General features: G+C 41.7%; 1 protein-coding gene across 2 annotated transcripts in view; it reads left to right on the top strand.

Moving 5' to 3' along the window:
- PRR5 (proline rich 5 (renal)) overlaps nucleotides 1-24,343 on the top strand; it is a 67,188-nt gene that overhangs the window by 29,635 nt on the left and 13,210 nt on the right. For both annotated transcript variants that reach the window (XM_009869260.1, XM_009869259.1), the window contains 4 exons: nucleotides 1,580-1,628; nucleotides 2,324-2,381; nucleotides 6,834-6,925; nucleotides 8,994-9,134. In XM_009869260.1, coding sequence (XP_009867562.1) covers nucleotides 1,580-1,628; nucleotides 2,324-2,381; nucleotides 6,834-6,925; nucleotides 8,994-9,134 — 340 coding nt within the window. The remainder of the gene's footprint in view (nucleotides 1-1,579; nucleotides 1,629-2,323; nucleotides 2,382-6,833; nucleotides 6,926-8,993; nucleotides 9,135-24,343) is intronic.

Raw genomic sequence — 24,343 nt, 5'->3', positions numbered from 1 at the left:
AAATAGTTCAGTAATCGATGTTCAACATAAGAAAAACCTCTCTCACACCACTTAGACAATAGTTTTCCCCTTCAAGTGGACGTGTCACGTTTTCACGATTTGGCTATAGAATCCTTGTACTCACTGACATACTCTTAAGGCTTTAAGACTTTGCCAGTCTTTGCGGGATGTGGATTTTAACCCCTGCCAAGGGCTTGTCAGCGGGTACCATTGAGGATGGAGTCTGAAGACACCGCAGGGGTTGTCCTCGCCTGTATGATGCAACAGCATGCTGAGGGGGCTGGCATTAAAATGGCCATTCCTGGCAATGAGAGACTTACGACTAAAAACCTGAGCTAGCTTTGAAAATTTTTGTCTGTAGATAGGTTGCCTGAATTCATCAGATTTCTGGCTGAAAAGGATTTTGGTGCTTAGGAGCATCTGAACAAAACCTTCCTTTTGGTTGTTTTCCATTTCATTTATGTCTAGAGTGTTTCCACAGGGTGCTGTGAGGTCAGTGTGGACTTGTGGTTCAAGATAAATAAATGAGATGTTGTATTTTGTCCTCCTAAAGACTGACCTGCTCCTCCTTTCTGTGAACTGTCAGAAGATCTCAATTGGCTATGCTGAAGCTTGTGGTACTAGAAACATTCAGATCCAAGTCCTGTATGTTTTTTCATGGAGTGCAGGAATATACTGGACTCTTTAAACCAAATATATTTTTCTTTACTAGTTAAATAAATTGATTATTTTATTATTTGTTAGTTAAAGACATAACCCAAAGGGATAGATTATAACATGCTACTGAATATATAATGTGCATAACTAACTGAGTAGGTGTTTAGATTTTAAGTCCAATTTGACCTCATTTCTTCGTGGGACTTGAGCTGGTCACACAGAGACAGGTTTTCAAAAGAGCTCCAGGCTGGATTTGCACGTGGTCAGAAAACACATCCAGAGCTACATTTTGATAAGGTCCGAGCTCTCATTTATGCATCTGGATAGTGACTCGAGTGCAGAGAAGTATATCTAGCATCCAATGTGTGAGACTTAGATGACATACAGCTTTTTTAGCTGTATGTAGTGAGTTCAGGTTTCTCTCTAAACATTTTGTCACAGCTCTTTTTTCAACCTTACTCAGGACAGAGAGATGATTTGGCTTGGATGTCAGCCAAGTCACACGCTCATTTTTTGGCTCAGACCTATGGATGGTCAAAGAGCACTAGGAGTTCTCCAACACCTGCAACACCACACGCCCCTGAAACCTTGGCTCAGCAGGAGAACAATTTGAGCGTTTTTTAGGAGGATTAGGTGTAGGATGGAAAGCATCCTCTTTTCGTCAAGTCTCAATTTCCTTTCATATGTGTTAATGCAACTGAGCCATCTAAAAACACAGCATATATTTTTCAACAGACAGAAATGCTGGTGAGGGTCTTGGTATTATTGACCTTGTTTGCTCTATTTGCAGTTAGGCATTATTGACAAGCTCTATGCTCATAAGAAAATATTTTGCCATTACTGACTTCCCTTTTTCTGTGCAGTGCGCAGCTAATATGATTTGCAGATTACACACATCCTTTTCTTATTCTTTTTAATACAGGCAATTATTGAAAACTGAACTGGGATCCTTTTTCACCGAATATCTACAGGTAAGCACGTTGAGTGTTTTCATTTAAATAAGATTTTTTTACATGCTGTGGAGCAAAATCATTTCATCCACTGTAAATGCTGATCTGGAGCCCCTTCAAGCCATTCAGAGATGTCCACTGACTTCTCTGTCTTCTGACATTTATGGAATAGTGAGATTTGGGTTTTATATGTATGTATATATGTATATATAGTTAGATAGTGAAGGCCCAAGCTATGAAACAGATTTGTGTTTCTGTGACATTGCTGTCTTTCAGTAGGCTTCAGACATTGTCTTTTAACTTAACTGGTTTACTCAGGAACTTAAATTTTAAGTTCATTATAGTGTAGTTAATAGGAAACACACTTAGTAGTAAGTATACACACTTAGTAGTAAGTATATCCTGTCTATCAAAGCAGTATTCTTTCTGCGTCTCTAAGAGTACATACTTTGGGGTCAACTATCTGAAGTTTGAGAAGCACTTTGTACTGCACAGAATACATGCTGAATCCTGAAAGCAGTAGGTCTTTATATCATTATTTTACAAGTGTTCCAAGTGATTTAAGCAAGGTGGACACAGGAGAAACCCTTTGATGATTGATCATTAGAAAAAAAGACCCCCTTCATTGTCAAAAGCTAAGAATGAACAAAACATGAAATACAGTGGCTGTAGGGAAGTACAGAATTGAGTAAAGGTAGCCTATATTTTATTTACAGAATCAGCTGCTCACAAAAGGCATGGTGATCCTAAGGGACAAGATCCGGTTTTATGAAGGTAACTTGGATTTTAGCATGGCTATCTACATCTGTGATGGGAGTTCTAGCAAATGCGTTCTGGGGGCAGTGTGATGCTTTCCACCGTCTTCTCAGGACTGTGGATTAGCTTGTATCAGTTCATTCCTGCAGTCTGTTGTTGTGTCTTGCCTTGGTTGTCGCATTGGCTTTCATCAAGGGGAAGTGATTGCCTGGAGCTACAGCGAGGCATTAAAGGAAAGGTTACCTCCAGCGTGGACGCTTCCTTCTCTTTCAATTATAACCTGCTCAGTGTTAAGGAAGAGTGGAAAAATAATGAGATATCTTAATAAGCAAAAAACTAAGCACTAAAATCCCAGTTAGTTGAAGTGTCTGGCTAAGTCAAAAAAAAATGCTGTAGGTTGTTTTAAGAGTTATTCTGTATTCCTACTTACATAAATGAGGACAGATGCTGTCTCTTTTTTTACAGTTAAGGCTCCATTGTTCTGTCTGCACCTTCTCAGGGTGTCACCTTATGGAAGCAATCATCAAAGACAACCTCCATCCGATGTGTTGTTTTACAGTCACCCTCATTTCATGTCCTGTGTGATGTTTAGATATGCTGTTAAATATGGTGTTTTGTCCTAGATGTAGGCATACAAGTTGCACCAGCAAAGGTTTAGATTGAATATTGGGAAAAATTTCTTCACTGAAAGGGTTGTCAAGCACTGGAATGGGCTGCCCAGAGGAGTAGTTGAGTTACCATCCCTGGAGGTATTTAAAAGATGGGTAGATGTGGTGCTTAGAGACATGGTTTAGTGGTGGACTCGGCAGTGCTGGGTTTACAGTTGGACTCAATGACCTTAAAGGTCTTTTCCAACCTAAATGATTCTATGGTGCTATATGTCATCAGAAGGTGAAATGATTTCAAAATATCTTCAAGAGTTACTGCCCATCTAAACAGTCTGAAGATGTTTGGGGAGTCTTGTGGCAATTTTTAAAGAAATACATCTTTCCTTTTCCAAAGCTGCAGTCATAATACCACTTAGTCTAAATATAATGTTTAAGGAGTAGCCCGGAGGCAACTGTTTCCATTAGTTGCAGCTTATCTAGAAATCCTAAATATGACCTGTCATTACTGACAGTACAGTTGATCAGATGAAGATGGTGCTATGAGACCGAGCTTTTCTGATGAAAAGACAATCGCCCTGAACACTGCAAAAAGAGAACAAATTTCACATTTTAAAAATACCCCAAAAGAGTACCCAAACTCTTTAAGCCGAGCACAAGATTCCTCAATTATATAAAATAACAGCTTGGCTTAATAGACCTTAATAGCTGCTTTGTAAATCACAAAGGAAGTTGGTCTTCCAAGTATCAAATCAGCAAGTTAGGTACAGAGCCCTACCGAGGTCCCGACTCTTTTTTTCCTAGTTTTACTGGCTTGAAAATCAGAAATGCTATCTCTGGGATCAAAGCTGAGATGACAAGTTGAAATGTGAGACTGCTAAATGGCTTGAAAATGTAGGAGCATATTTAGCAAATACAAAATTTCAGCAAGCTGTTAAATTTATTTTAGTTTTGAATTTGATGTAACTTTTTGTGGTTGCCCCTTAAAATGTGGTCAGAAACGCTAGTAAAGTGAGGATTAAATCCGTCATGTTTTTTCCAAGTCCATCCTTGGAAACGTCAGCTCACTAAAGCTGGCAAGTTACAGGAGCGTAGTTGTAATTTAGGGATCTCATTCAGATGCGGAGATCTTTCTCACAGACAGGTTTCTGTTAGCTTATCTGGGGAGCTGCACATGGAATGAGTTTTTAAGGCTGGAATTTGGGTTTCCTGGCAGCAGCAGCACCTCAGATCCCATCCAATAGTCAGTGAACCCATTGCTCCCAAAACACCCAAGACAAAGTTGGGAGCACAGAAGTCTTGGGAGCTCCCATTCGGAAGAGGGCTCCGTTCCTGGGTCTGCAGCAGCAGTGGTCCTGCTTCAAATGTTAGGTTGTCCTGCATCCTGTGGTTTGAGTTTCCCTATCCAGTTGGTGCTGAAGTTTTCAAAAGAGAAAAAAGAGCCCACTTTGGAGGAGTTTTGTCCCACAGGAGGTTTTGAAAAATTTAGCTTTTATTTGGAAATGATAAATTTTTTTTTATTTTTATATTTCTTTCTGGAGTTTCAATTAATTTTTAGAAGCAGTGTGAAAAGTACTACCTGCATTTTTATTTCATCCAAAATTGACTATATTGTGCTTCATTAAAATGAGCATTTAGAGTTAACCCAGCTTCCTGGAATCTGGCAAATGCCTATGGTAAATGTGGGGATCCTTGCCTGACAGTGAAGCAAATGTATTTATGAAAGCACATGGAAGTCATGTTCTTCTGTGTGAAAGATGTGTGTCAAAAAACCGTAGGAATTGTTCCACAGCCCTCAGTAAAAGTCCTGCCTGGCAAAGGCAGTTAACTCTGCAGCCTTCCTGACCTGCTGTATGGAAATCCATCAGTTCGCAAAACATGCTGCCCACAGGACAACAGGAGTGTGGGACAGCAAAGGCATGTTTATCTCCACAGAGTAATTTGACTTTGTGCAATTATAGCAGCAAGATTTGAAAAGGACCGATGTTCAGCACCCGTGGCAGGAGCCGGATTTGTGAAGACTTTGTTTCCACTTAACTTAAACTCGTGGGCAATGAACATATTTAACTCTTTCTGAAGCTTTGCCCTCAAGGCACAGAGTGGTTGGACTGCCTCTTCATGGTTGGATTTATATCTCTGAGACACTTTAGTGCTTAACACACTAGTATATGGAGGTTATAATGCAATAGTATTTATTATTATTGTTACTACTGCAGCTGCTAGGAAATTTTGCACCTGGTTCCTTGCTATGTTTCAGTAGAACTAGTGTAAGACAAATTTAAAAAAAAATAAAACCAAGAACACCCTTTTCAGTCTTGTGCATGAGTGTGGAGAACATAGAGAACTCCTGCAGAAACGAAGACCTTGGTGTGGTTGACAAGCCAACAGCTGCAGTCACTGAAAGCACTTAAAGTCATCAACCCAGGAATAATTCAGGAGTTGCACATGGGCCAGAGCTGGTGCTATTTGTCATGTGCTTAAAAATGCAGGGAGATCAAGTATCCCATAATAAAGATTGGCACTTGAATAACTTAGAGTGTAGAAGCTTTCATGCAGAATTTCTTTGTGATACGTGTGTAATTCTGTGCAAAATGTTCCCTGGCTGAGGCCCTAGGTAATGATATAATACAAAAATTAAGAATAGTATCTGATTCTGACACCAGTCGTAATATTGATTGCTGTTGAATTTGCTTCCTGATAAGTCATATTGTTTTGTCTGAATGCCTCATAATCATTGATGTATTTATCTCCATAATACTTGCTGGTGGAGGTGCAGCTGGGTTAGGGACACAGGGGTGCTAAAGAGCTTGTCCAAGGACACACAGGCTGTTTTGGAGGACAGGGATTTGAAGCCAGCATCCAGCTACTGAGTCAGACTTCATCTCCTGTAGATCTCAGCTCCTGCTTTGCCTCTGTGTTTTACGAGCTGTTCTTTGAGGAACTCAGTGTCCAGCTTGGTTTTGCAACCTGTCTAGAGCTGCTCCAGTCTCCACTGGGGAGGCTGCAGCTGGGGAGGGAATGGACGAAGAGGTGGCCTTTCTTCGAGGACCTTGAGGAACTTATGTGATAGCAGGTTTTGACTGTATCCTTTGAAAGTTACAGTAAAAAATCGATCTGCAAAACCATTGTCTTTTTCCAAAGAACTTAGGTGAGATTTTCTATGTAAGTGGGGATACAGGGAAACTAAGGGGTTGGTTTGAGGAGATAATTGGTGGAGCATCTCCACAGATCATAGAACCATAGAATTGTCAGGGTTGGAAGGGACCTTAAAGACCATCTCGTTCCAACCCCCTTGCCATGGGCAGGGACATTCCCCACTAGATCAGACTGCTCAGAGCCCCATCCAGCCTGGCCTTAAAAACTTTCAGGGATGGGGCTTCCACCCCCTCTCTGGGCAACCTGTGCCAGTGTCTCACCAAAATCATGGTGTGCTCTGCTGTCTTGCTGCTTGGAGGGCAGAGGGGAATATGTTGGGGAAGATGTCTCTGCAGGCATGCTTCCACGTTTAGCCTGCCATGTCCTCCTCCTACTGCTCTTCTCCAGTCTTGTCCAGTAGGTATTACTGCAAGAAGAGGAGGAGGTAACCTGGGCTATTACTCTTTTTTCTTTATGGGAATTTTCTTGAGTAAGCTTTAACCTCGAAGTCTCTGAGTTCACTAAGAACATTAAATGTGTCACCTGAAAAGACACAAATACTGAGTGATCTGATACACCAAAAGGAATACTAATTCCATGCTAATAGTAGCTGCAATGTGATTCATCTTTGTGTATAATAGTGATTAACCTTGTTTCCTGCGTGCTGTAGTCTTTGCAGTTAGCTGATTACAACCTAAATGGTTCACTAGTTTGTTTTGTGGTTTTACAGGGCAGAAACTACTGGATACCTTAGCTGAAACCTGGGATTTTTTCTTCAGTGATGTCCTGCCCATGCTTCAGGCTATTTTCTATCCTGTGCAGGTGAAAAATTACTCTGTTACTATAGAATCTTGAAAAACTGGAAAAAGCAACTTTACTGGTTCATCAACGGATTGATGCAATCCTTAACTCTCTTTCCTTGGGCCAGCCTCCCAGTGCAGCTGTTCTGTGCAGTCATGTCATGCAAATAAGATACTCATGCAAACAGTTTTGAAGTGCTTGGGTGAAAAAGATGAACTTCGAAAAAAAAAAGCGGCATGCAGGGAGAACGGTTAGTCCTTCTATCAGTTCACACTAAAAGTCAGAAAAGGTTATGAATGATAAACTGAAGTATGCACACGATGAAAAAAATGGACCTGTGTTGCCTTCAATATATGCATTTCCTTCTCTATAGTGTGTGAATTTGTCTCTGAAGTATCTCCACTTTTTTTTAAAAATTGTATTTCTGAGATCAAATTCCATGCTTTTATAAGTGGACGACAATAGTCAGTGGAACTAAACCAGTTTACATGAGCGCAGAATTTGAGTCCAGTAATTTTAAATCCACTACAGGTCCTTGATCTGATTTGGATGAAGGCTCAATCTTCTTATATAGTGATGGCCATGGAGTATTGCTTATAACTTCAGTCCCAGGGAAGTCTGTGCCAAATGGATATGAGACCTTCTGGAGTTGGTCCTAGATGCCTATAGATGATAGTGGGAGCTTGGTGCCTAAACATATTTGGGGAAACTTGGTAAAGTTTCTCTGATTTTTCCAAGTGGACTTTATACCTAAAATGATTGTCCAAATGTTAACGATATTACCATCCCAATGTTAACAATATTAGCATAATAATTACAGGCTTTAAATCTGAATTTGATTTTTCCACAGAATTTGATTCTGAAAGAGAAAAGCTCTAAAGACATACAGGGCTACTTCACTCGTTGACTTGTGTCTTACCAGTAGAAACTTCAAAGTGATAGAAGTAAGATGATATTAAAACCTATTAGAACCTGACCGGAACTTTAAGTGGCACATAATTTAAACCCAAGGCATTTGGGCACCTGGAGATATAGGCAGGTTCTCAACCTTTTTTTTCTGAAGCACTTGACTAAATTAGAATTCACTCAGATGTTTTTGAAAATTGCACCAAATAACCTCTTTTCACTGTTGTGTTCCTGAGGTCTTTGAAAATAATTTTACAACACAAGTCTCGTCTGCAACACTGTATGAATTTTCAGAGGAATCTAGAGGGGATAAGAGCAGAAAGTCTCATCTAATTTCAAATAGATTTAGGTGCCTCATGTTTTGAGCTTACTTCCAAAAGCCCAGCTGGTGCTTATGAGCTCTCGTAAATTCTGTTCATCACCAATTGAAGCAGATTTGGGGCCTTCTTTACTTCAGCATAATACAAAGAGAAAACGAATGGGTAGGGTTGGCTGCTTTATTCCAAAAGAAGTAAAGTCAATAGCAGCTGAATACCAGACCAAATCAGAAGTGTTAACATTCAACTGGCAGCAGAAACAGGAACAGTTTCACACCACCTTACAAGGCAAGTGGTGTTAATCTCTGCAGAACTAACATTGTATTCTTCAGATAAGATTTTTTTTTTTCAATGAGTAGGTATTCTTGAACTGCAGAAAACTGTCTTTGAAAATGCAGCACGAAACTTCAGCTCTGCTCCTGCACGATAGTGAAAACTGTAGAGAAAAGGAGCATCCACAAGGTGGGCTGAGTGCCAGTACTCAAAATCTTGAGATATAATGGATATTGAACCCTTTTTCAAACCTACTATTTTTTCTTTTTCTTTTTTTTTTTTTTTTAAAACATATTGATACATTTTGTTACTGTTAAGGTGCAAGGTATTCATCCTGTGTTCAGGTATGCTTCCCCCAAACCTTCATCATCTTCACACAGTCAGTCATTGTCTACAGCATTCACTACTGCCAACTCAATCCACTGTGCAGACCTGTAGGCTGCTCTGTGCCATTTGTTATGATTCCTTTGATTTTTGTTCAGGTTTACCATTCTTGTAATCCCTCAGAAGCGGCAGAAGGAATTTTGAGAGAGGATTTTGAAACTCACTTTCACACTGCTCATAATCTGTCTTGCTTTTTTTCTGTTTCTAAGGGGAAGGAGCCCTCAGTTCGACAGCTGGCTCTTCTGCACTTCAGGAATATAATTACCCTCAACATTAAGTTGGAAGATGCATTATCACGTTCCAGAGCCAGGGTTCCACCGTCTATTATTCAGATGCTGTTAATACTCCAGGTAAACTGGTTACTTGTCTCAGGCTGTTTTCCTGATCTTTCTGCACTGTATTACTGAAATCTTCTTAAGTAGTCTGACTTCACTCATTTACTGAAAACTTCTTACTGAGAATGCCAGAGCTTCGTTGCAATTAAATGTGGTCCTGATATCTAATAGTAGAGGCTGTAGAGAGATTTGGATTTCATGCCTTAAGATCCAGAGGGCCTGGGGGTAAAGACTTGTTTTGAAACTGTAGGACTTGAATACAAAGTTTTGCAAGCAGACCAGTGTATATGATAATAACAAGACTTCTGTGACATGCTGCATGTTGCTGTGGAGTGGGCAACTAAGGGAGTATGGAATTTTTAGTTGAATCATGATCATATTCGATCACTGGAACCAAATCTATTAAAGATGTTGATACAAAAACTTTGAGACCAAAGACTGCTATTTGCCCTCAGTGATGGATTTTATTTTTGTTTAGTAGTAATGAGGAGAAACAAAAAGAGGAATTCCAGGCAAGTTTAAGATTTATTTTTTTTCCTTAATTAAAGAAAAAAGCATGAAGTTTTATTGAGGAGAAGGGGGATGAGGCAGAAGAGGGGGAGAGAGCCAGAAGTAGATTCTTAGGAGGTGAAGAAGTTGAGATCTTCCTGGCTGGTGATTTTTTGGTAAGCAAATAGATTTACAGCAAAAAAAAGAATATAGTTTGTCACACCTAAAATATTTCTTTGCTCTTCGTCACTGTATTAATTAGTTCTGTGTCTGAAATTGTTTTGAAGAGCGGGATAAACTAAAGGCCAGTGGTGAAAATAGAGCAAGGAGTAAGATTCTGTTTGCTGGGTCAAGAAATGGTATTTCACCCCTGCTATGGCAGCATGCATTTGTTGGAGTGTGTAATCGTGTGTTTAACCTAGTTTTCTCAGAAGGAGATATTTATGCGATAGGACTGCTTGCTTGTCCCTTGTCTTCCTTCTCCCTAGCATCCGTCTTGCCAAATGCTTCTTATAACTGCTGGCTCATCGTGGCACAGTGACAGCAATATTGGAGATACTGATATTCCTAAGAGTTTCATGGAAATTAGTGTCTGGAGGGAGGAGAGGAGCCTCAAGGAAATACTGGAGCATGGGTTTAACTGCATAATGAGACATCCAAGGATTCACGTAATTGAACTGTGAACCCAGCTGTGTTAATAGGAGCCAGAAACTCCACATGAGAGAGTACCATTGCGAAAACCTTAGTCACAGGAAGGTTGTCTATCAGGCTTCATGCCTTCTTAGATGCAAGTTAAACTGTCCATTCTAAATCAGGCTTCAGCAGTGTCGTTGCTAACAGATCTGCTAGCTTCTTGTGGTTTCTTCTTTAGAGAGTCTGTGTTGGCAGTGAGCAGGATCCGCCTTCAAATTAATTCAATTGTGACCTGGGAACTGAATAACATCCTGATTTAGAAGGTTCATATGAGGTATTGTAGACTCATTTGCCAGCATCATTGCTACAAGAAAGAATTTCTTTGCAAATCTACTTTCTTCACCTGTACTAACAGGGTGGATGCCTGTTTAGAGTAAAAGGCCAAATCCATTCTCATTGCAAAGCTGTTGATAGAAATCAATAATGAAGTGAGAGGGAGTTTGCTCCTGGGTATTTACTTCTGCATACGTTACTTATGGTTGTGTGGTGAGGATGGTGAAAAGTCCTTTCTCTGCAATAGCTCTGCAAAACCTGTGGTTAAAAATCTAATGGAAATTACAGAAAAAGGTCAGAAGTAGTCTGGGAATGAGCTATTTACATGCTTAGCAGTGTTAGTCAATAATTGGATTTCAGAGCAAAGGCTTTTCTCAAAATGTCATAGTAAACAAAACCAAGATTTATACATTTATACCATCATAATAATGAAATTTTTTTACCTTGTTTAGCACAACATGTGAATAGAGCTGCAAGAGAGATAACAATTCAGCTGTACAAAGAGCACATGGTGGACTTGTGCTTGGATTTCCCAGACTGAGAGGCAATGTCTTGGTGGGTTCTGTCTACTGTGTCTGTCTTTTCTGTAACAAACTCGGAGGCACTGGAGCAGACTCCCATGGCTAGAAGATGAGTTTAGTCTTGAACTTGGTGCTAAGTTTCCCCATTTCTGTCCTTGACAGCCTTGTGCAACTGTGTTAAGTAATTGAGTAGGTCATGTTCTTCAAGACAGCAGTAGTAATGTCAGCTGAAGGTCACAGGTTGACAACGGCCCATGCTGACATGCACCAGTCTGTCCTGTTAGACTGGATTGAAGTGGCAGAGGTTCAGTAACTAGTGCAGGATGCATCTCGTATTGCTCGTGTTTTAACTTGATATGGTGTAGGGGAAGAACTCTGTAAGTTTGTCAGGAGAAGACACTTTCCTTATGGAGGGGAAACAAAGCTTTTTAAAGAGGCAATGGAGATTGCAGCAATCCTTGGACTTTATGTAGGAGGTGGGTGCTGATTCAGCAAAGCTCAGTAAGCACACAGTTTACCTGAGCTTGGGTTAGTGCCATTGGCTTCAGCAAGTGAGCAATTTCATTGGCCTCTGTGAAGTTACTGACCTATTGCAAGTTGCACACATTCCTTGCTTGCTCAGCTGGCCGTGCTCTGGCAAAGAGAATAAACAGTCCCTGCCAAAGACCTCCTGAGGGGAAGTGACTGAAATGAAGTTGCACCCTTTGCTTCATTCTTTGAGTGATTGTTTTTCCCTTTTGGCATCAAATCTTTTTTTTTATCCACAGTATACTATTTACTAGAAGTATATTAAGAGACTTGAACATCTCTCCCATGAAGAGAGACTGAGAGAACTGGGACTGTTTAGCCTTGAAAAGAGACGGCTGAGAGGGGACCTTATTAACGTATATAAATATCTGAGGAGTGGGTGTCAAAAGGAAGGAGATAATCTCTTTTCAGTGGTGCCCAGCAATAGAACAAGAAGTAATGGGTTTAAGGTAGAGCATAGGAAGTTCCACCTCAACATGAGGAGAAATTTCCTTACTGTGAGGGTGACAGAGCACTGGCACAGGCTGCCCAGAGAGCTTGTGGAGTCTCCTTCTCTGGAGACTTTCAAAACCCACCTGGACGTGTTCCTGTGTGGCTGCCCTAGGGGATCCTGCTCTGGCAGGGGGATTACACTAGATGATCTCTAGAGGTCCCTTCCAACCCTGAACATTCTATGGTTCTATGCCTACTAGCCATGCATTTAATACCCTAGCACGTGACAGCACCTACACCAGTTTTTTGGCATACAGTGACATGATAGAGGATAATAGAGGATATACATAGGGATAGAAGGGATCATCACCAGCCTGACACATACTCCTCGCAATTTGCTCAGTGAGCCAAATACGTCAATTTCGTTGTGTTCAAGACACCAAGACTAAAAAAAAACCAAACAAACAAAAAAGCACCCCACAACAACAAAAATGATACAACGAAAAATGCAGAGGAAAGGAAAATATTGTATCTTCTCTATGCAGTCCCTTTTTGAAGGAAAGAGGAACCTCAAGTTCTGGGATATAGCTGTTACAAGAATTGTAATAGTAGATTGTATATCTGAAGCTTTTTTGTAAGATACCCTCCATTTAAAAGACCAGAAATTAGTCCTCAGATTAATTATTAGACTTCAGTTCTCCAATCCAGTAGAGCCACATCTCACCAGTGCTATAACCTGGTCTAATTACAAACCAGCAGTCTTTTAGGAAGCAGCCCCCCAAAAGTGGGACAAGGACTGATATTCCTGTGCTGTTGAAGCCAGTGGGGCTGTTAACACAGCTTGGAAAAATGCATTGTACCACTCAAACTTTCAGTTGCCAGCATAGCCCAACCCAGTTAAAAGCACAAACTGAAATGTTAATCCTTTGTGGCTGCTTATAGGCAGCATAAGCTGAAGTGCCTGCAGGATGCTTCTGTTTAGGTTGCAGGGCCTTCAAGAGCAGAGTCATGACTGAGGGAAGTAAAAGAGCTAAAGCTGCTTTTGAGCACAGAGCGATGCACAAGAGCTCACGTAACTGCACTGCCAGTCTTGCCACCGTGACCTTTCTCTTTGGGTGAAATTAGGAAACTGGAGAGAGAGGAAAAGACAGAAGGAGAGATTAGAAAAGAATTTTCTCCTTTATGCTCTGTGAACCAAAGAGAGCAAAACTATTGCCAGAAGATAAACAATCTGACTTGCTTTTCCCAGAGCATGTTGTCAAAGAAGCCCTTTGCCACTGGAACTGGAACATCTTATCTCTAGGTATCTCTCCTGAAGTCTGAGAAAGTTGGAAGACGAGAATTAAAGAATGTTTATCTGCATCTTCCAGTTAACATCAGGATTGTTTGAGTTCACAGAATATTTCTGGGTAACCCGAGGTACTTACAAACCCTAGAGGAGCACAGCACAATATCTGTCATGCTGAGGGATGAGGCCTCACTACACATAAGCTCTGAAGAGAAAAATAAAACCTGTGGTTTCCTTTTTGGCTTCTCTGAGCTTCATTTTAACTCCCTTGCTCGTTGTGTTTCTCTGTAAAGGAAGACAAAATAAATACACAAAACTGTCCACTGGGACCTATTTGTTATCTCTGGAAAGTTCCTCAGTGTACGTTCTGCTCTTGCACTTTAAAGAGGCGGAAAAGCACATTGCAAGAGCTGAAATCAAAATGCATAGAGACCTGTTTTTCCATTTCAGCAGCCACATAGCAAACCGAAGACAGCATAGCAGTTAAAAAAAAAAATACATTTTGCTATCAGAAAACTGCAGAGTCCTGCCTGTGGAACAACAGATTTGCTGTAACACTACCATGTGTGCCAACTAGGGTCAATTCTTTATGGCCATAGGTTTTCAAATTTGGTGGTTACTTTTGAGAGGTTGAACTGAAGTACAGGTTGAACAAAGTAGTGTGAACACAAGCTTTCCACATACTTTTAATTTCCCTGTACCTTTTTCTGAATTCCTGGTTTATGAGACACAAGAAGTAGAAACCAATAAATAAATGTATTGGAGACATTTAAATATAAATCACTATATCAAACAAAACCTGTGCTTCCCCTGAGTAGTGCGTAAATGTATTTTCTTCAATCCTGGTGAAAAGGTGGCTGCTCAGTGTCTTTTGCATCAGCCCCATAGGCACAAAGTCAGGAAGAAATATTACAACTGGGAAATGACCTGACGCAAAGGGAAGAATCCTCCATTGCTTTGTGTTGACATACATGAAACTGAGCATCTGGTGCTCAAGATTTACACCTTAGAGTATTTTATAGAAACAGCATATCTAAGCAATATCCTCTGTCTTATTCTGTCTTATTTATTGTCTCTATCAGCAAATGTAGTTTGCCTCAATTAAACTGACAGGGATTTGTTATCCCGGAATGAATTTGTATTGCCATAGTTTTTAACAAGGCATAGCATTCGTTTGTTGAAGAAAAAAAGATGGTTTTGAAAGAAAACCTTAACCTTTTTGCTAGCAAGGAGTACTTGGCATATTTGTTTTTTAATTTCTTCATTTTTTTTATCATTGTGCTAATTTTCTGGCACTGGGAAGCAGCAAAATGCATGGAAGCAGCAAAAATGCTAGAACTATTGAATCTACATCTTGGGGTTTTGCCTCAAGCAGGTTGAGATGTGCTGTGTTAATCACTATGAGACAAGAAGTTGAAAACTGACTAGAGAGTTCAAAAAATTGACAGCGGCAGTAGCCTGAGTGCAACACTGGATCCAGAAACATTTAAATGTACATTACAGTGGTGCTGACGCTTTGGCCAAGCAAGGGAGCCAGGCAGGAGTGCTAAATGCACTGTTTGCACTAACCAAAGCACCATCTTCACTTACATGCCAGTCAAGAGCAATTCCCCTGCCATAGCTTGGTGTAAGTGGTAAGGCCGTGAGTCAGTGACAGTTGGTGGCTATCCATTTTCCATTCACAAGCTGTAGGCTTATAGTTAAGGAGGGAAACCACATCAGAGGTTATTTTCTCCCTATAATGGTTTTAGCTCTGTGTTCCACCTGGCACTTATTTCATGGCTCACCACAAGTATGCTTTCTCCAGGGGCAGAGATAGGGGGAGTGAGCATGGTCGCTCTTAACCGTTCTGTAAGCTCCAGTGACAGGGCTTTTTCAGCGGTAACTCCAATGCAGCCAGTGTTTCTGCACCATGGACCTTGAAAGATCTGCACCCATGTGGACTTCTTTGTAACTAAGGCCAGTGGAAGTCTGTTGCCCTATGAAAAAGACAGATTTCGTTTCAAAATTGAGTACTTTCCAAAACAAGGTCTCTTCTGTAACCTTAAGCAGTGGAAAAGCAGGAAAGCAACATAAAGTGTTGTAGTTGTTTTGCTTTGTTCTATATGAGCCTGTCTCATGAACACTGTAGCATAGTAATTCAAATGCGTGTCTTATCTCTCCTAACAGAAAGACAGCGTTCAGGGGAATGTAACCATAACCTTGTCCATACCAATTAAACACAATTGTTTTAGAAGGCAATTTGCATTGTGCAAACTCCCTTTGGGCGTACACTCATAGTGCATTTTAGGAGTACTTCACATTAAGTAAAGTGTTACTTCTGTGAAGGATGCCAGTTAGTAAACCGAAGGTATGACTGCAGACAAAGTTGGTCAAGCGCGGCAGCAGTTGTCCAGACTGCCCTGAGTTATGCTGTTACTGTCCATCAGGTCCTCTGCAGTTACTGCCCATTTGCTCTCTTGCACTGTGGTAGGTGAGAAGTGCTTGCTTGTCCTCCTTCAAATTACTCAACGCTTTCCTTGGGGCTAGAGTGGGCGTGCATGGAGTTACAGTGCAGCTGCCACCTGCAGCACCTGAGACTACCTTAGCCCACAATAATTTATTTGTGCAACCTGTGAGTTTTTTCAGCTCAAGTCAGTTAGGTACATGTTTAACCTCAACTAAACCAGCTTGTCATGACTAAAATACATGTATGTCTCTAGGAGTTTGCCTCCATTAGTGAAACTAGCCTACTAAAACCAGTGCAAGTTCATTGGTAGGCAAATATTTAATCTTTAACAAAATAGAGTTAAGTCAGTAAAATCATTCATAACTTCAATTAGAATGTCCCTGCAGAGCCTATAATTTTATCAAGTAAGAGGGAGAATGTTTTAACTAATTCCATTAGTTTGTAAAAATGTCTTTTGTGGACCCATTTGAGCCAGTAGACCAGAAATGGCATAAAAGATAGCATAGAAATTTTGACTGTTGAAAAACTCTAGCAGGAACTGTTCCCATGGTGCAAGAATCCTTTGAGGCAGAGTGCTTTAATACTTTAATTCATGGGTTGTCTACAGGGGCAACATAAGAGAGTTGATCTAAGCTACCTTTTAAAGAAGATTAGTTAAACCTCATTAAAACTCTGTATGGACACCCATTCTGAGACTTAAAGGGGTAGGAAGGGAGGTGAGTTAAATTAATGATACTTCAGTTCTACATCAGAGGCCTAAGCACAATTTATCTAAACATCTTTCTGTTCTTAATTTAGTGAATATAATTTCATTTTCCTGAGTATCCCCAGGTAGACAAAGCCATAAGGGAACTGCAGCTGTTAAATTGCCCAGGGCACTACAGGAATGGTCCCCAAGATGTAGCAATCACTTCTCTTACAGCCAACAACAGACCTGGGAGCCATCCTAGGTGCCACTAGCACTGTGGGTGGTATCTACCAGCTATGGCAGTGATGGCACCCTGCACAGAAAGAGACAACCGCTTGCTCTCAGTGGCTGAGCTGTGTCCATGCAGGTGGCAAGTCAGCTGATGCTGTGATTGGGGTCACTGGTGCAGCACCTCTTGTTCTGTCCTGCTGGGATTCACCTGGCTCTGCTCGCAAGAAGAACAGCAAAAGTAATTTCCAACAGAAAGACTGAGCAGAGTTGTTTTGTAGTGTTGCATACATGGGCTTCCCCCTGGTTTTTGGAGACGAGTCAACATCAGTTTCCTGTCTGATATATACTGAGCTGCCTGATATATACTGGATGTGGAGTGCCTTGGATAGTCACGTCTGCAGGTAGCACCATGCCCCTCCATTCCCACTGCCTCACTGAGAAAGCTTTATTCTCACTGAGCACAGGGTGGCAGGAGATTTCAGAGGCAGCCTGTGTGCCTGTTCTGCTCCGTAAGCCCTTCCTGTGGCAAACAAGGGGCTGCACAGTGTTTACTGGATTTTGAACACTGGTTCTTGCTGGTAGGACAGCTTCTTCTCCCATCATCTTACTGGCTATTTTTGTCACCTTTTACATTCCTATACGTTGCCTTCTGACTGTTTTCCTTCCCCAACCTTATGTTATTTTTCCATAGGGAAAAAGGAAGGAAGGCAGAGAAGGAAGGAGCTGGCAGCATGTCAGTTATGTGGAGGACAGCTGGAAGCTCATCCTTGGAGGCAGTACTTTCTCTAATCTCAGTTTCCCCCTCCTGTCTTTAATTATGCCCATAAACCAGGTCAAGACCCAGAAGCAGCCAGCTGCAGAGTGTCAGGACACACAACAGGGGGGAGCTGCCTGTACCACAGGCCCATTAGATGGTCGTGGCTGACGAACATCTCTCAGTGATGCCTGAACTGCTGAGTCCTCCCAGAGGCAGTGGTGACCTGAGTGAGTCACGGGGGCCTCGGTAGGAGGTAGTGGAAATGCAGATGCTGTGAAGCTCCATTTGCCATGTAGGCAGCAGGAGCTGGAGCTGGTTGTGTTCTCTGACAGGCAGCCAGCTGCCCATCTGGTTTGGGGACAGATGAGGGCATGACCAGTGCTCCTTGCCCTAAAAAGGAGGTGTCCCCTGGCAGCAGGCATGCAGCAGTTTTCCTACACCAATGTGAATGGCAACTTTGTGGAAGATCCCCTATAATTAGAGAGAAGCAAAATGAATCGTTTCCTATATGAATTGTTTGGAAGCAACTCTGGCAGCTGTTTGCTTTCTGTCAGGAGTGATTTCTCCTGAGGTTTTGGTGTTTGCCTATTTCTCTGTCTGTGCTATAGAATTATGGGAAGACATGTTTCTGTTTGAGCTGACAGGGTGTTTAAAACAAATGACATAAAATACCTTAGCCTCCGCCTTCTCCCCAGAAGGTGGCTGAGAAGGGAGAGAGTTGTGAAAGGTGTGAAACCTCCTGCTCTGCAATGCCACCCAAGCCCCGTCCCCAAGCCTTTCTCCTTCTGTCTGTGGCTGCTAGCGCCAGAACCAGCAGTCATGGGGACAGTGTGTACCAGGCTGGTGGCACAGGGACTTGTGCAGAGAGTAACTGCTTTGTGGCATATTTCTTCCAAAAATAAAAAAGCTGTGCATTGCAATCTGTAAAAGATAGGAGAGTGTTCGAAAGAGTCTCTTGGAGGCATCCTTTCCCCCATGGTGAGGGGACAGGGTTAATTATCTGCTCTCAGTAATTTCACAGTCTTACCCTTAGCAATACTGCAGAAAAAAACCCAACTATGTGGCAGGGTGATAAGTGACACGTACTGTGAATGTACTGTGAAATTCATTAACTTGCCACTACCCAATTATTACAAGCAATTAAAAGGTAAACAGTTAATCATGTGACAGAGCAGGATTCAGATGACATTGTTGGATTTAAACCATTATCTGTTGGGAACCTTTTCCTGTTTCCAGTGAACTACCAGATGAATGCAGCAAAACTTGTGCAGCACAAGGTGACAGTGATGTGTCAGGTCGGGCCTGTGAGTCAGGTGATTGAGCAGTTGTGCCCAGTGTCCCTGGTACGTTATGGCTTTACTGTGAGCGAAGTGGCTGGCCGTGGTGGCATGGTTTTACTGAGAGGTGACCATCCATCAGAAAGAGGATGGGAGCTGCGATGGGGCAAGCCAGGGGCACAGGGAGGGGAGAAGAACACCCCTGACTCATGTGCTCTTCAAAATGGATCCAGAGGCCTCCAGTTTGAAGTTATTAGGCAGGGGATTGCACTTTGGTGCTCGCTGATCCAAATGCAAAGCAAAAAGCCAGCATGCTGCCATCAAGTGGGTGCTAGCAAGAGGAAGATCCATCATTTAGCCTGGCTGAATTCTGTCAGAAAGGTATTTTGCAAAACACAGCTGTTGTTCTCAGAGTGGCTCTCACACAAATCCAATTAAATTTCTTCTCCTTGAGCAGCCAAAAGCTGTCAGCCTCCTCTGTTACCAGCCACCATGTATCTCCAAGCCTCCTCTCGTGCTAGCAGAGGTAGACAAGAGCCTTCATGCACTGGGTACTGTATAAATAAAAACAATGAAAATACGATCTCAGCACAAAAGATTGTGCAGCCTGATGCAAGAGACGGAAGATGTATCTGGACTGACAAACACGGACAGAAGGAAACAAGGAGACAAACATATTAGGTGTGATTTTTTGACAAATAATACATAGAGCCTTAGTGCTCTAGAGGTTCTTGGGACTAAGAGCACTGTAGTCCTTCTTCTCCTCTTGTTTTAGGTTGCCTGTTGGGCTTGAAGAAAAAAAAATACCTCCCTCATTCCTTCTGTATCACTCATGAGCCTTTCTTGTGGTTTCCTTGTTTAGTTGAAAAGAACAAATCCTTGGAAGCAGCAGTGGGGTATTTCCATTATTTCTCAAAATGTCTGAATCACATGAGGACCGATGTTTAGGCAGTATGAAGTTAATGCAGCTCTGCTAAAGTCTATGTAGAGTAGAGGAAGAATTAGGGAATAGTTTTGCCTGAAAAGCTCTAGAATGTGGTTATATATGTAGCTGTGCTGTTAACATTTGAAAGAGAAGCAAGGAGGAGGCTTGCTGCATGGAGGTGCCTATATGATATGTAAATTAAAATAAAGCAGCAACCAGAACTGAGGGGAGATTTCTTTAAAAAAAAGGCTATTGTTTCAGCAGTACAGTCACATCAACAAGAAGTATGTGAAGATGTCTCTTGGTTTCAACCACACAAGTTTCCATTACATGTAGATCTACCACAATTGCTGCAAGATTTGCTGAATGCTGCTGAATTTTCCCAGAGTGTGGAGTTGCCCGTGTTGCATGTTCCTGGCAGGTGGTGAGGATGTAGAAGGGAAGGTCAGCCCTTTAAAGCCATTCCGGCGATCACATCCCTTATCTGCATACCATTTGCATTTGGGACGTACAATGCTCAGTGTTTTCTGGCTGTAAACTCAGATTTTGTGTGTTTGTATTTGTTTCCTTTTATCCTCTCCACAGTGGGTTGCCGAGAGAGGGTTTCTGCTCTAGATGCAGTCGGTTACTTTCCAATACTTTCCAAGTATTTTGAATTGAGCTTTCCAGCTCACAGGGGTGAGTTGTTGGTGATGACAATGGCATTGCTACCAGAAATCGCACAAATTTAAAAAATCCAGAAGGCGCGCCTGACCCATTTGCCTCAGTCTATTTGAAGGTGTTTTGGAAAAGAAGAAAATCTGTAGAGTAGATTCAGTCACCTGCAAAGGATGAAGCAGCATGGAGAATGTTAAGGGATGAATGTTGATTAATAATTTAAAAGGGGAGCGTGTCTGTGAAAGGCAGTATAGAAGTTCACACAAGTAGGTAACAGCAGTCAAGTTAATGTTTGCAGCTCTTCAGAAGAGTTTCTTGGAAGTCTCTTCAAAAGAGCCTGGATTCACTAAGGAAGGGCTCTGCCATCCTTTTTTCTGTTTGAGCACCCTCTTGAAAATAAGTGCAAGATGGATTTTCTTGTAATAAATGTTAAATGAGAAAACACTCAGAGCCAAGACTAGGTAAAAAACTTGAATGCTCTGAGTTAAAAAGCATCAATTCCCCAGCAAGGTTAGATGAACATGATATGTATTGGAAATTCAGGAGGGAGCCTAAAAAGAAATGAGAAGCTTTATTCTCTTGGACATTAAACATCACATCCAATTATTTGGTAACTCACAGGGTGATACCTACATGGGGTTGCACATGCGCTTCTGTGCACGTGTGTGTGTTTGCCTGTGAGTGTAACGTGGCAGTGCTAAAGCATTTTTAAATGCAGAAAAACTAACTCCAGATTGAATTTATTCCATAAACAGCTCTTCAGAGGCACTCACCTCTGCATAGATTCATTCCATGGGTTGTTTCAAAGTCACATTAGCTTATTTGGCTGAGGTGATTGCAGGTCTCGTCTGTGCCCAGGGGAGACACTAGCCTTAAAACAATGAAAAGTAGAAGTGCATACCATTATTTCTGTTGGATCTTTATTAGCAAACTGGCTGTTCAGCTTCTGCGGTATGCCAAGCATTGCATTTAAAGCCTCAAAGTAACTTCCTTACTTCTAATAATTTCTTATCTTTTACTTCAGTCTTCATCTTCTGCTTTGTCTTTTTGGAGTCACATATAAAATGTTTAATAACAGTTTAAAGAAAAATAAGAGATTGAGTTTCTGTGGATCAGGAGACTAGCCTGTTCTTAGTGTTCAATCGTTTCTGGAAAGAAAATCCTATTGCTATCTTTCTGCAGCCAAGCCATTTGAAAAACTCTCACCAGCTGAAAACAAACCATGTCTGGGTGTTTTGTGTTCCTTATCTTTGTCTGTGTCTCAGTGCCACAATGAAAGGAAGAGAGAGACAGAGCAGCTTCTCATGCTGACATTGACACAACTTGGCACTTGCTGGAGATTAAAGTGAATATGACAAGATCTTTATTTCTGAGGCAGTCGCAGGGATCTGAAGTGCTGACTTCTGTCAATATGGCAATGGCAAGCCTCTTCCTCCCATGAATGCTGTTGCTATGAGAAAAGCAAGAGGCAGAGATGAGACACAAGACATGATTTAACCCTTCAAATATTCTAGGTTTTACCAATATGCCAGTGGCTTAAGATGAAATGAAGTGAGGGAGAAATAATGTGAGGGAACACCAATGGGGGCTTGTAATGATGCAACCATAAGTTCCAACACATGCAGAAAGGATACTTGTGCTGAGGAACTGGCATGTAATGCATAGGGCATGGCCTCCAGTGATTGCAAACCTGTATAAAATTATTAACCTAATGGGAGTTATTCTGACTTTAAGCAATTGAGCACTGAGAACTGGATATACAAGTCCTGCTTTTCATGTCCTCCCTTAATGAGGTATACCTGTTTACCAACACACATAGCATAGTCTTAGAAGTTTACTGAAAGTGACTCCGTTATGACTTCTTAGCCCACTCCACTTGGCTGATATAGCCCTCTGAGAGAGAAAAATGTTTTCTTTCAGCTTGTTCCAGTCTGCAAAGATGTGGCCTCAATTTCCTCGTAGCCCAGGCACATTTTACAATTCTGCCTTTGGACTGCTGCAGAGAAACCCTCATGAGGAAGAGGGCACACATAGTTCAAATGGATCAGGTTCAGCTTAGTCAACACAAGCTCGGGCAAAGCAAAATTTAGTCTCTGCTTAAAGCAGTTTTGATTCTGTTTTGAGTCTGTGTTTCCTAAAGCCTGAAAAATGCCTGAGATCTCTGCTTGGGATTAAAGTGTCATGAATAATCAGGGAAACCCAGGAGGAGCTACCAGAAATTTTCTATCCTGGCAAACACGGAGAAGTGGGCTAGAAGAAGAAGCAGGAAAACTAAACTCCCAGTTCTTGACTCCTTTCTGCTCCCAGGGCATTTCTTCTTATGCAGATATCTCTTCAAAATGGATCAATTATTTGTAGTCCCTTACAGTGAACTCCCAGAGTTTACTCAGTGTTTTTAGGGCACTTGAAGCTCTTAGATGGAGAGTCTTCCAGAAATGTTGAGCCCCACTGAGGCTAGTAGAAGAACATGGGCCAGCAGTGTGCCCTTGCTGCAAAGAAGCCTAATGGTGTCCTGGGCTGCCTTAGACAAAGTATTGTCAGCAGGTCAAGAGAAGTGATCCTTCCCCTCTACTCAACACTGGTAAGGCCACACCTGGAATGCTGTGTCCCGTTTTGGGGTCCCCAGTACAAGAGCAATACGAACATACTGGAGAGAGTCCAACAAAAGACCATGAGGATGATAAAGGGATTGTTCAGCCTAGAGAAGAGAAAGCTCAGGAGGATCTTATCAATTGTTATAAATGCCTGAGGGGGGAATGTAGAGTAGACGAAGCCAAGCTCTCCTTGGTGCTCAGTGGCATGACCAGAAGCAATGGGCAACAAACTAAAACACAGGAGGACCCATCTGAATATAAGGAAACACTTTCTTACTGTGAGGGTGACTAAGCACTGGCACAAGTTGTCCAGAGACATGGTGGAGTCTCCCTGCTTGGTGACGTTCAGAAGCCATTTGGACATGGCTTGAGCAGCAGGGTTAGACTAGCTGCCTCCAGAGATCTCTTCCAACCATAGCTATTCTGTGAACATCAGGATTTCATCAATACAAGTGGAAAAATTCATCGCTCTCTCCATCTCTTTGCTGTTTTCACCCTGTTTCCACCCTTGCTGGCTTGGGCTGGACCACCAGCTGATGTCAGTCAGCATAGTTCCACTTAAGTGTAATTAACATTCAGAGTTAAGCCGAATGGTTATTGCCAGCAGTCCAGATTGCTGATAACTTGGCATTGGTTGAAGACACTGACCTTGACAAATTCTCAGTGTACCCTTAAGATGGGAAGTTGTGTGTACTGAGTTTGGACACGTTTGCAGAACTTTCTCCCCCAAGATCCAGAGGGATGAGCCCAGCCAGAAGCTGCTAAGTGTTAACCAATTAGAGTGTGAAAAACAAGTGTTTGACCTATAAGCAAAGACCACGCTACCTTCTTCTACTACCTTCGACTATGTATAAAAGGCACACCCTTTGTGTAATAGAGTAGCCATTTTTGAGACATTTTAATCACCACGCAGATGTGCCACATCCATCTCTACAACAACAGAATGTACCAAAGAAATCTATCCTTTCCTCTGTTCAGAGGACTTAGTAGTTAGGCTGGTTCTTTATTTCTGGAAACTAGTTATTCTAACAATTATTGACCATCATCTTGTTGGTTAAATAATTTTTAGCACTGATTGTTTATGCTTAAGGGCTACTGCAGAGTCCGATGCAGCAAGTTTTTACATCACTATTTGCCAGAAGCACTGAGGTATTCTACAAGAAAGACCACACTGAGCATGCCCTGTTTCCTGGGTTTTTTTGCCTGTGCACACTTCTGCTATCACTGTTAGCAAGAAAATGTTGAATTTAATTAACTTTTGGTCTGAAGCTGCACAGCTGACGTATTGCCTTTGGTGTCAAGATTGCAAAGGCTGAGGAGAATTTATTATCACATCTGATACCTCCATGATTTTACTCACAAATTTGCATTTATTCCACATATCAATGGAGGCCAGATGCTGCTCCACAAATGTAATTCAAG

The sequence above is a fragment of the Apaloderma vittatum genome, unplaced genomic scaffold (assembly GCF_000703405.1).
Source record: "Apaloderma vittatum isolate BGI_N311 unplaced genomic scaffold, ASM70340v1 scaffold16985, whole genome shotgun sequence".
In the NCBI taxonomy this organism is placed as follows: Eukaryota; Metazoa; Chordata; class Aves; order Trogoniformes; family Trogonidae; genus Apaloderma; species Apaloderma vittatum.
Note: the sequence above shows the minus strand (reverse complement) of the source record. Positions and strands in the feature narration are given on the sequence as shown.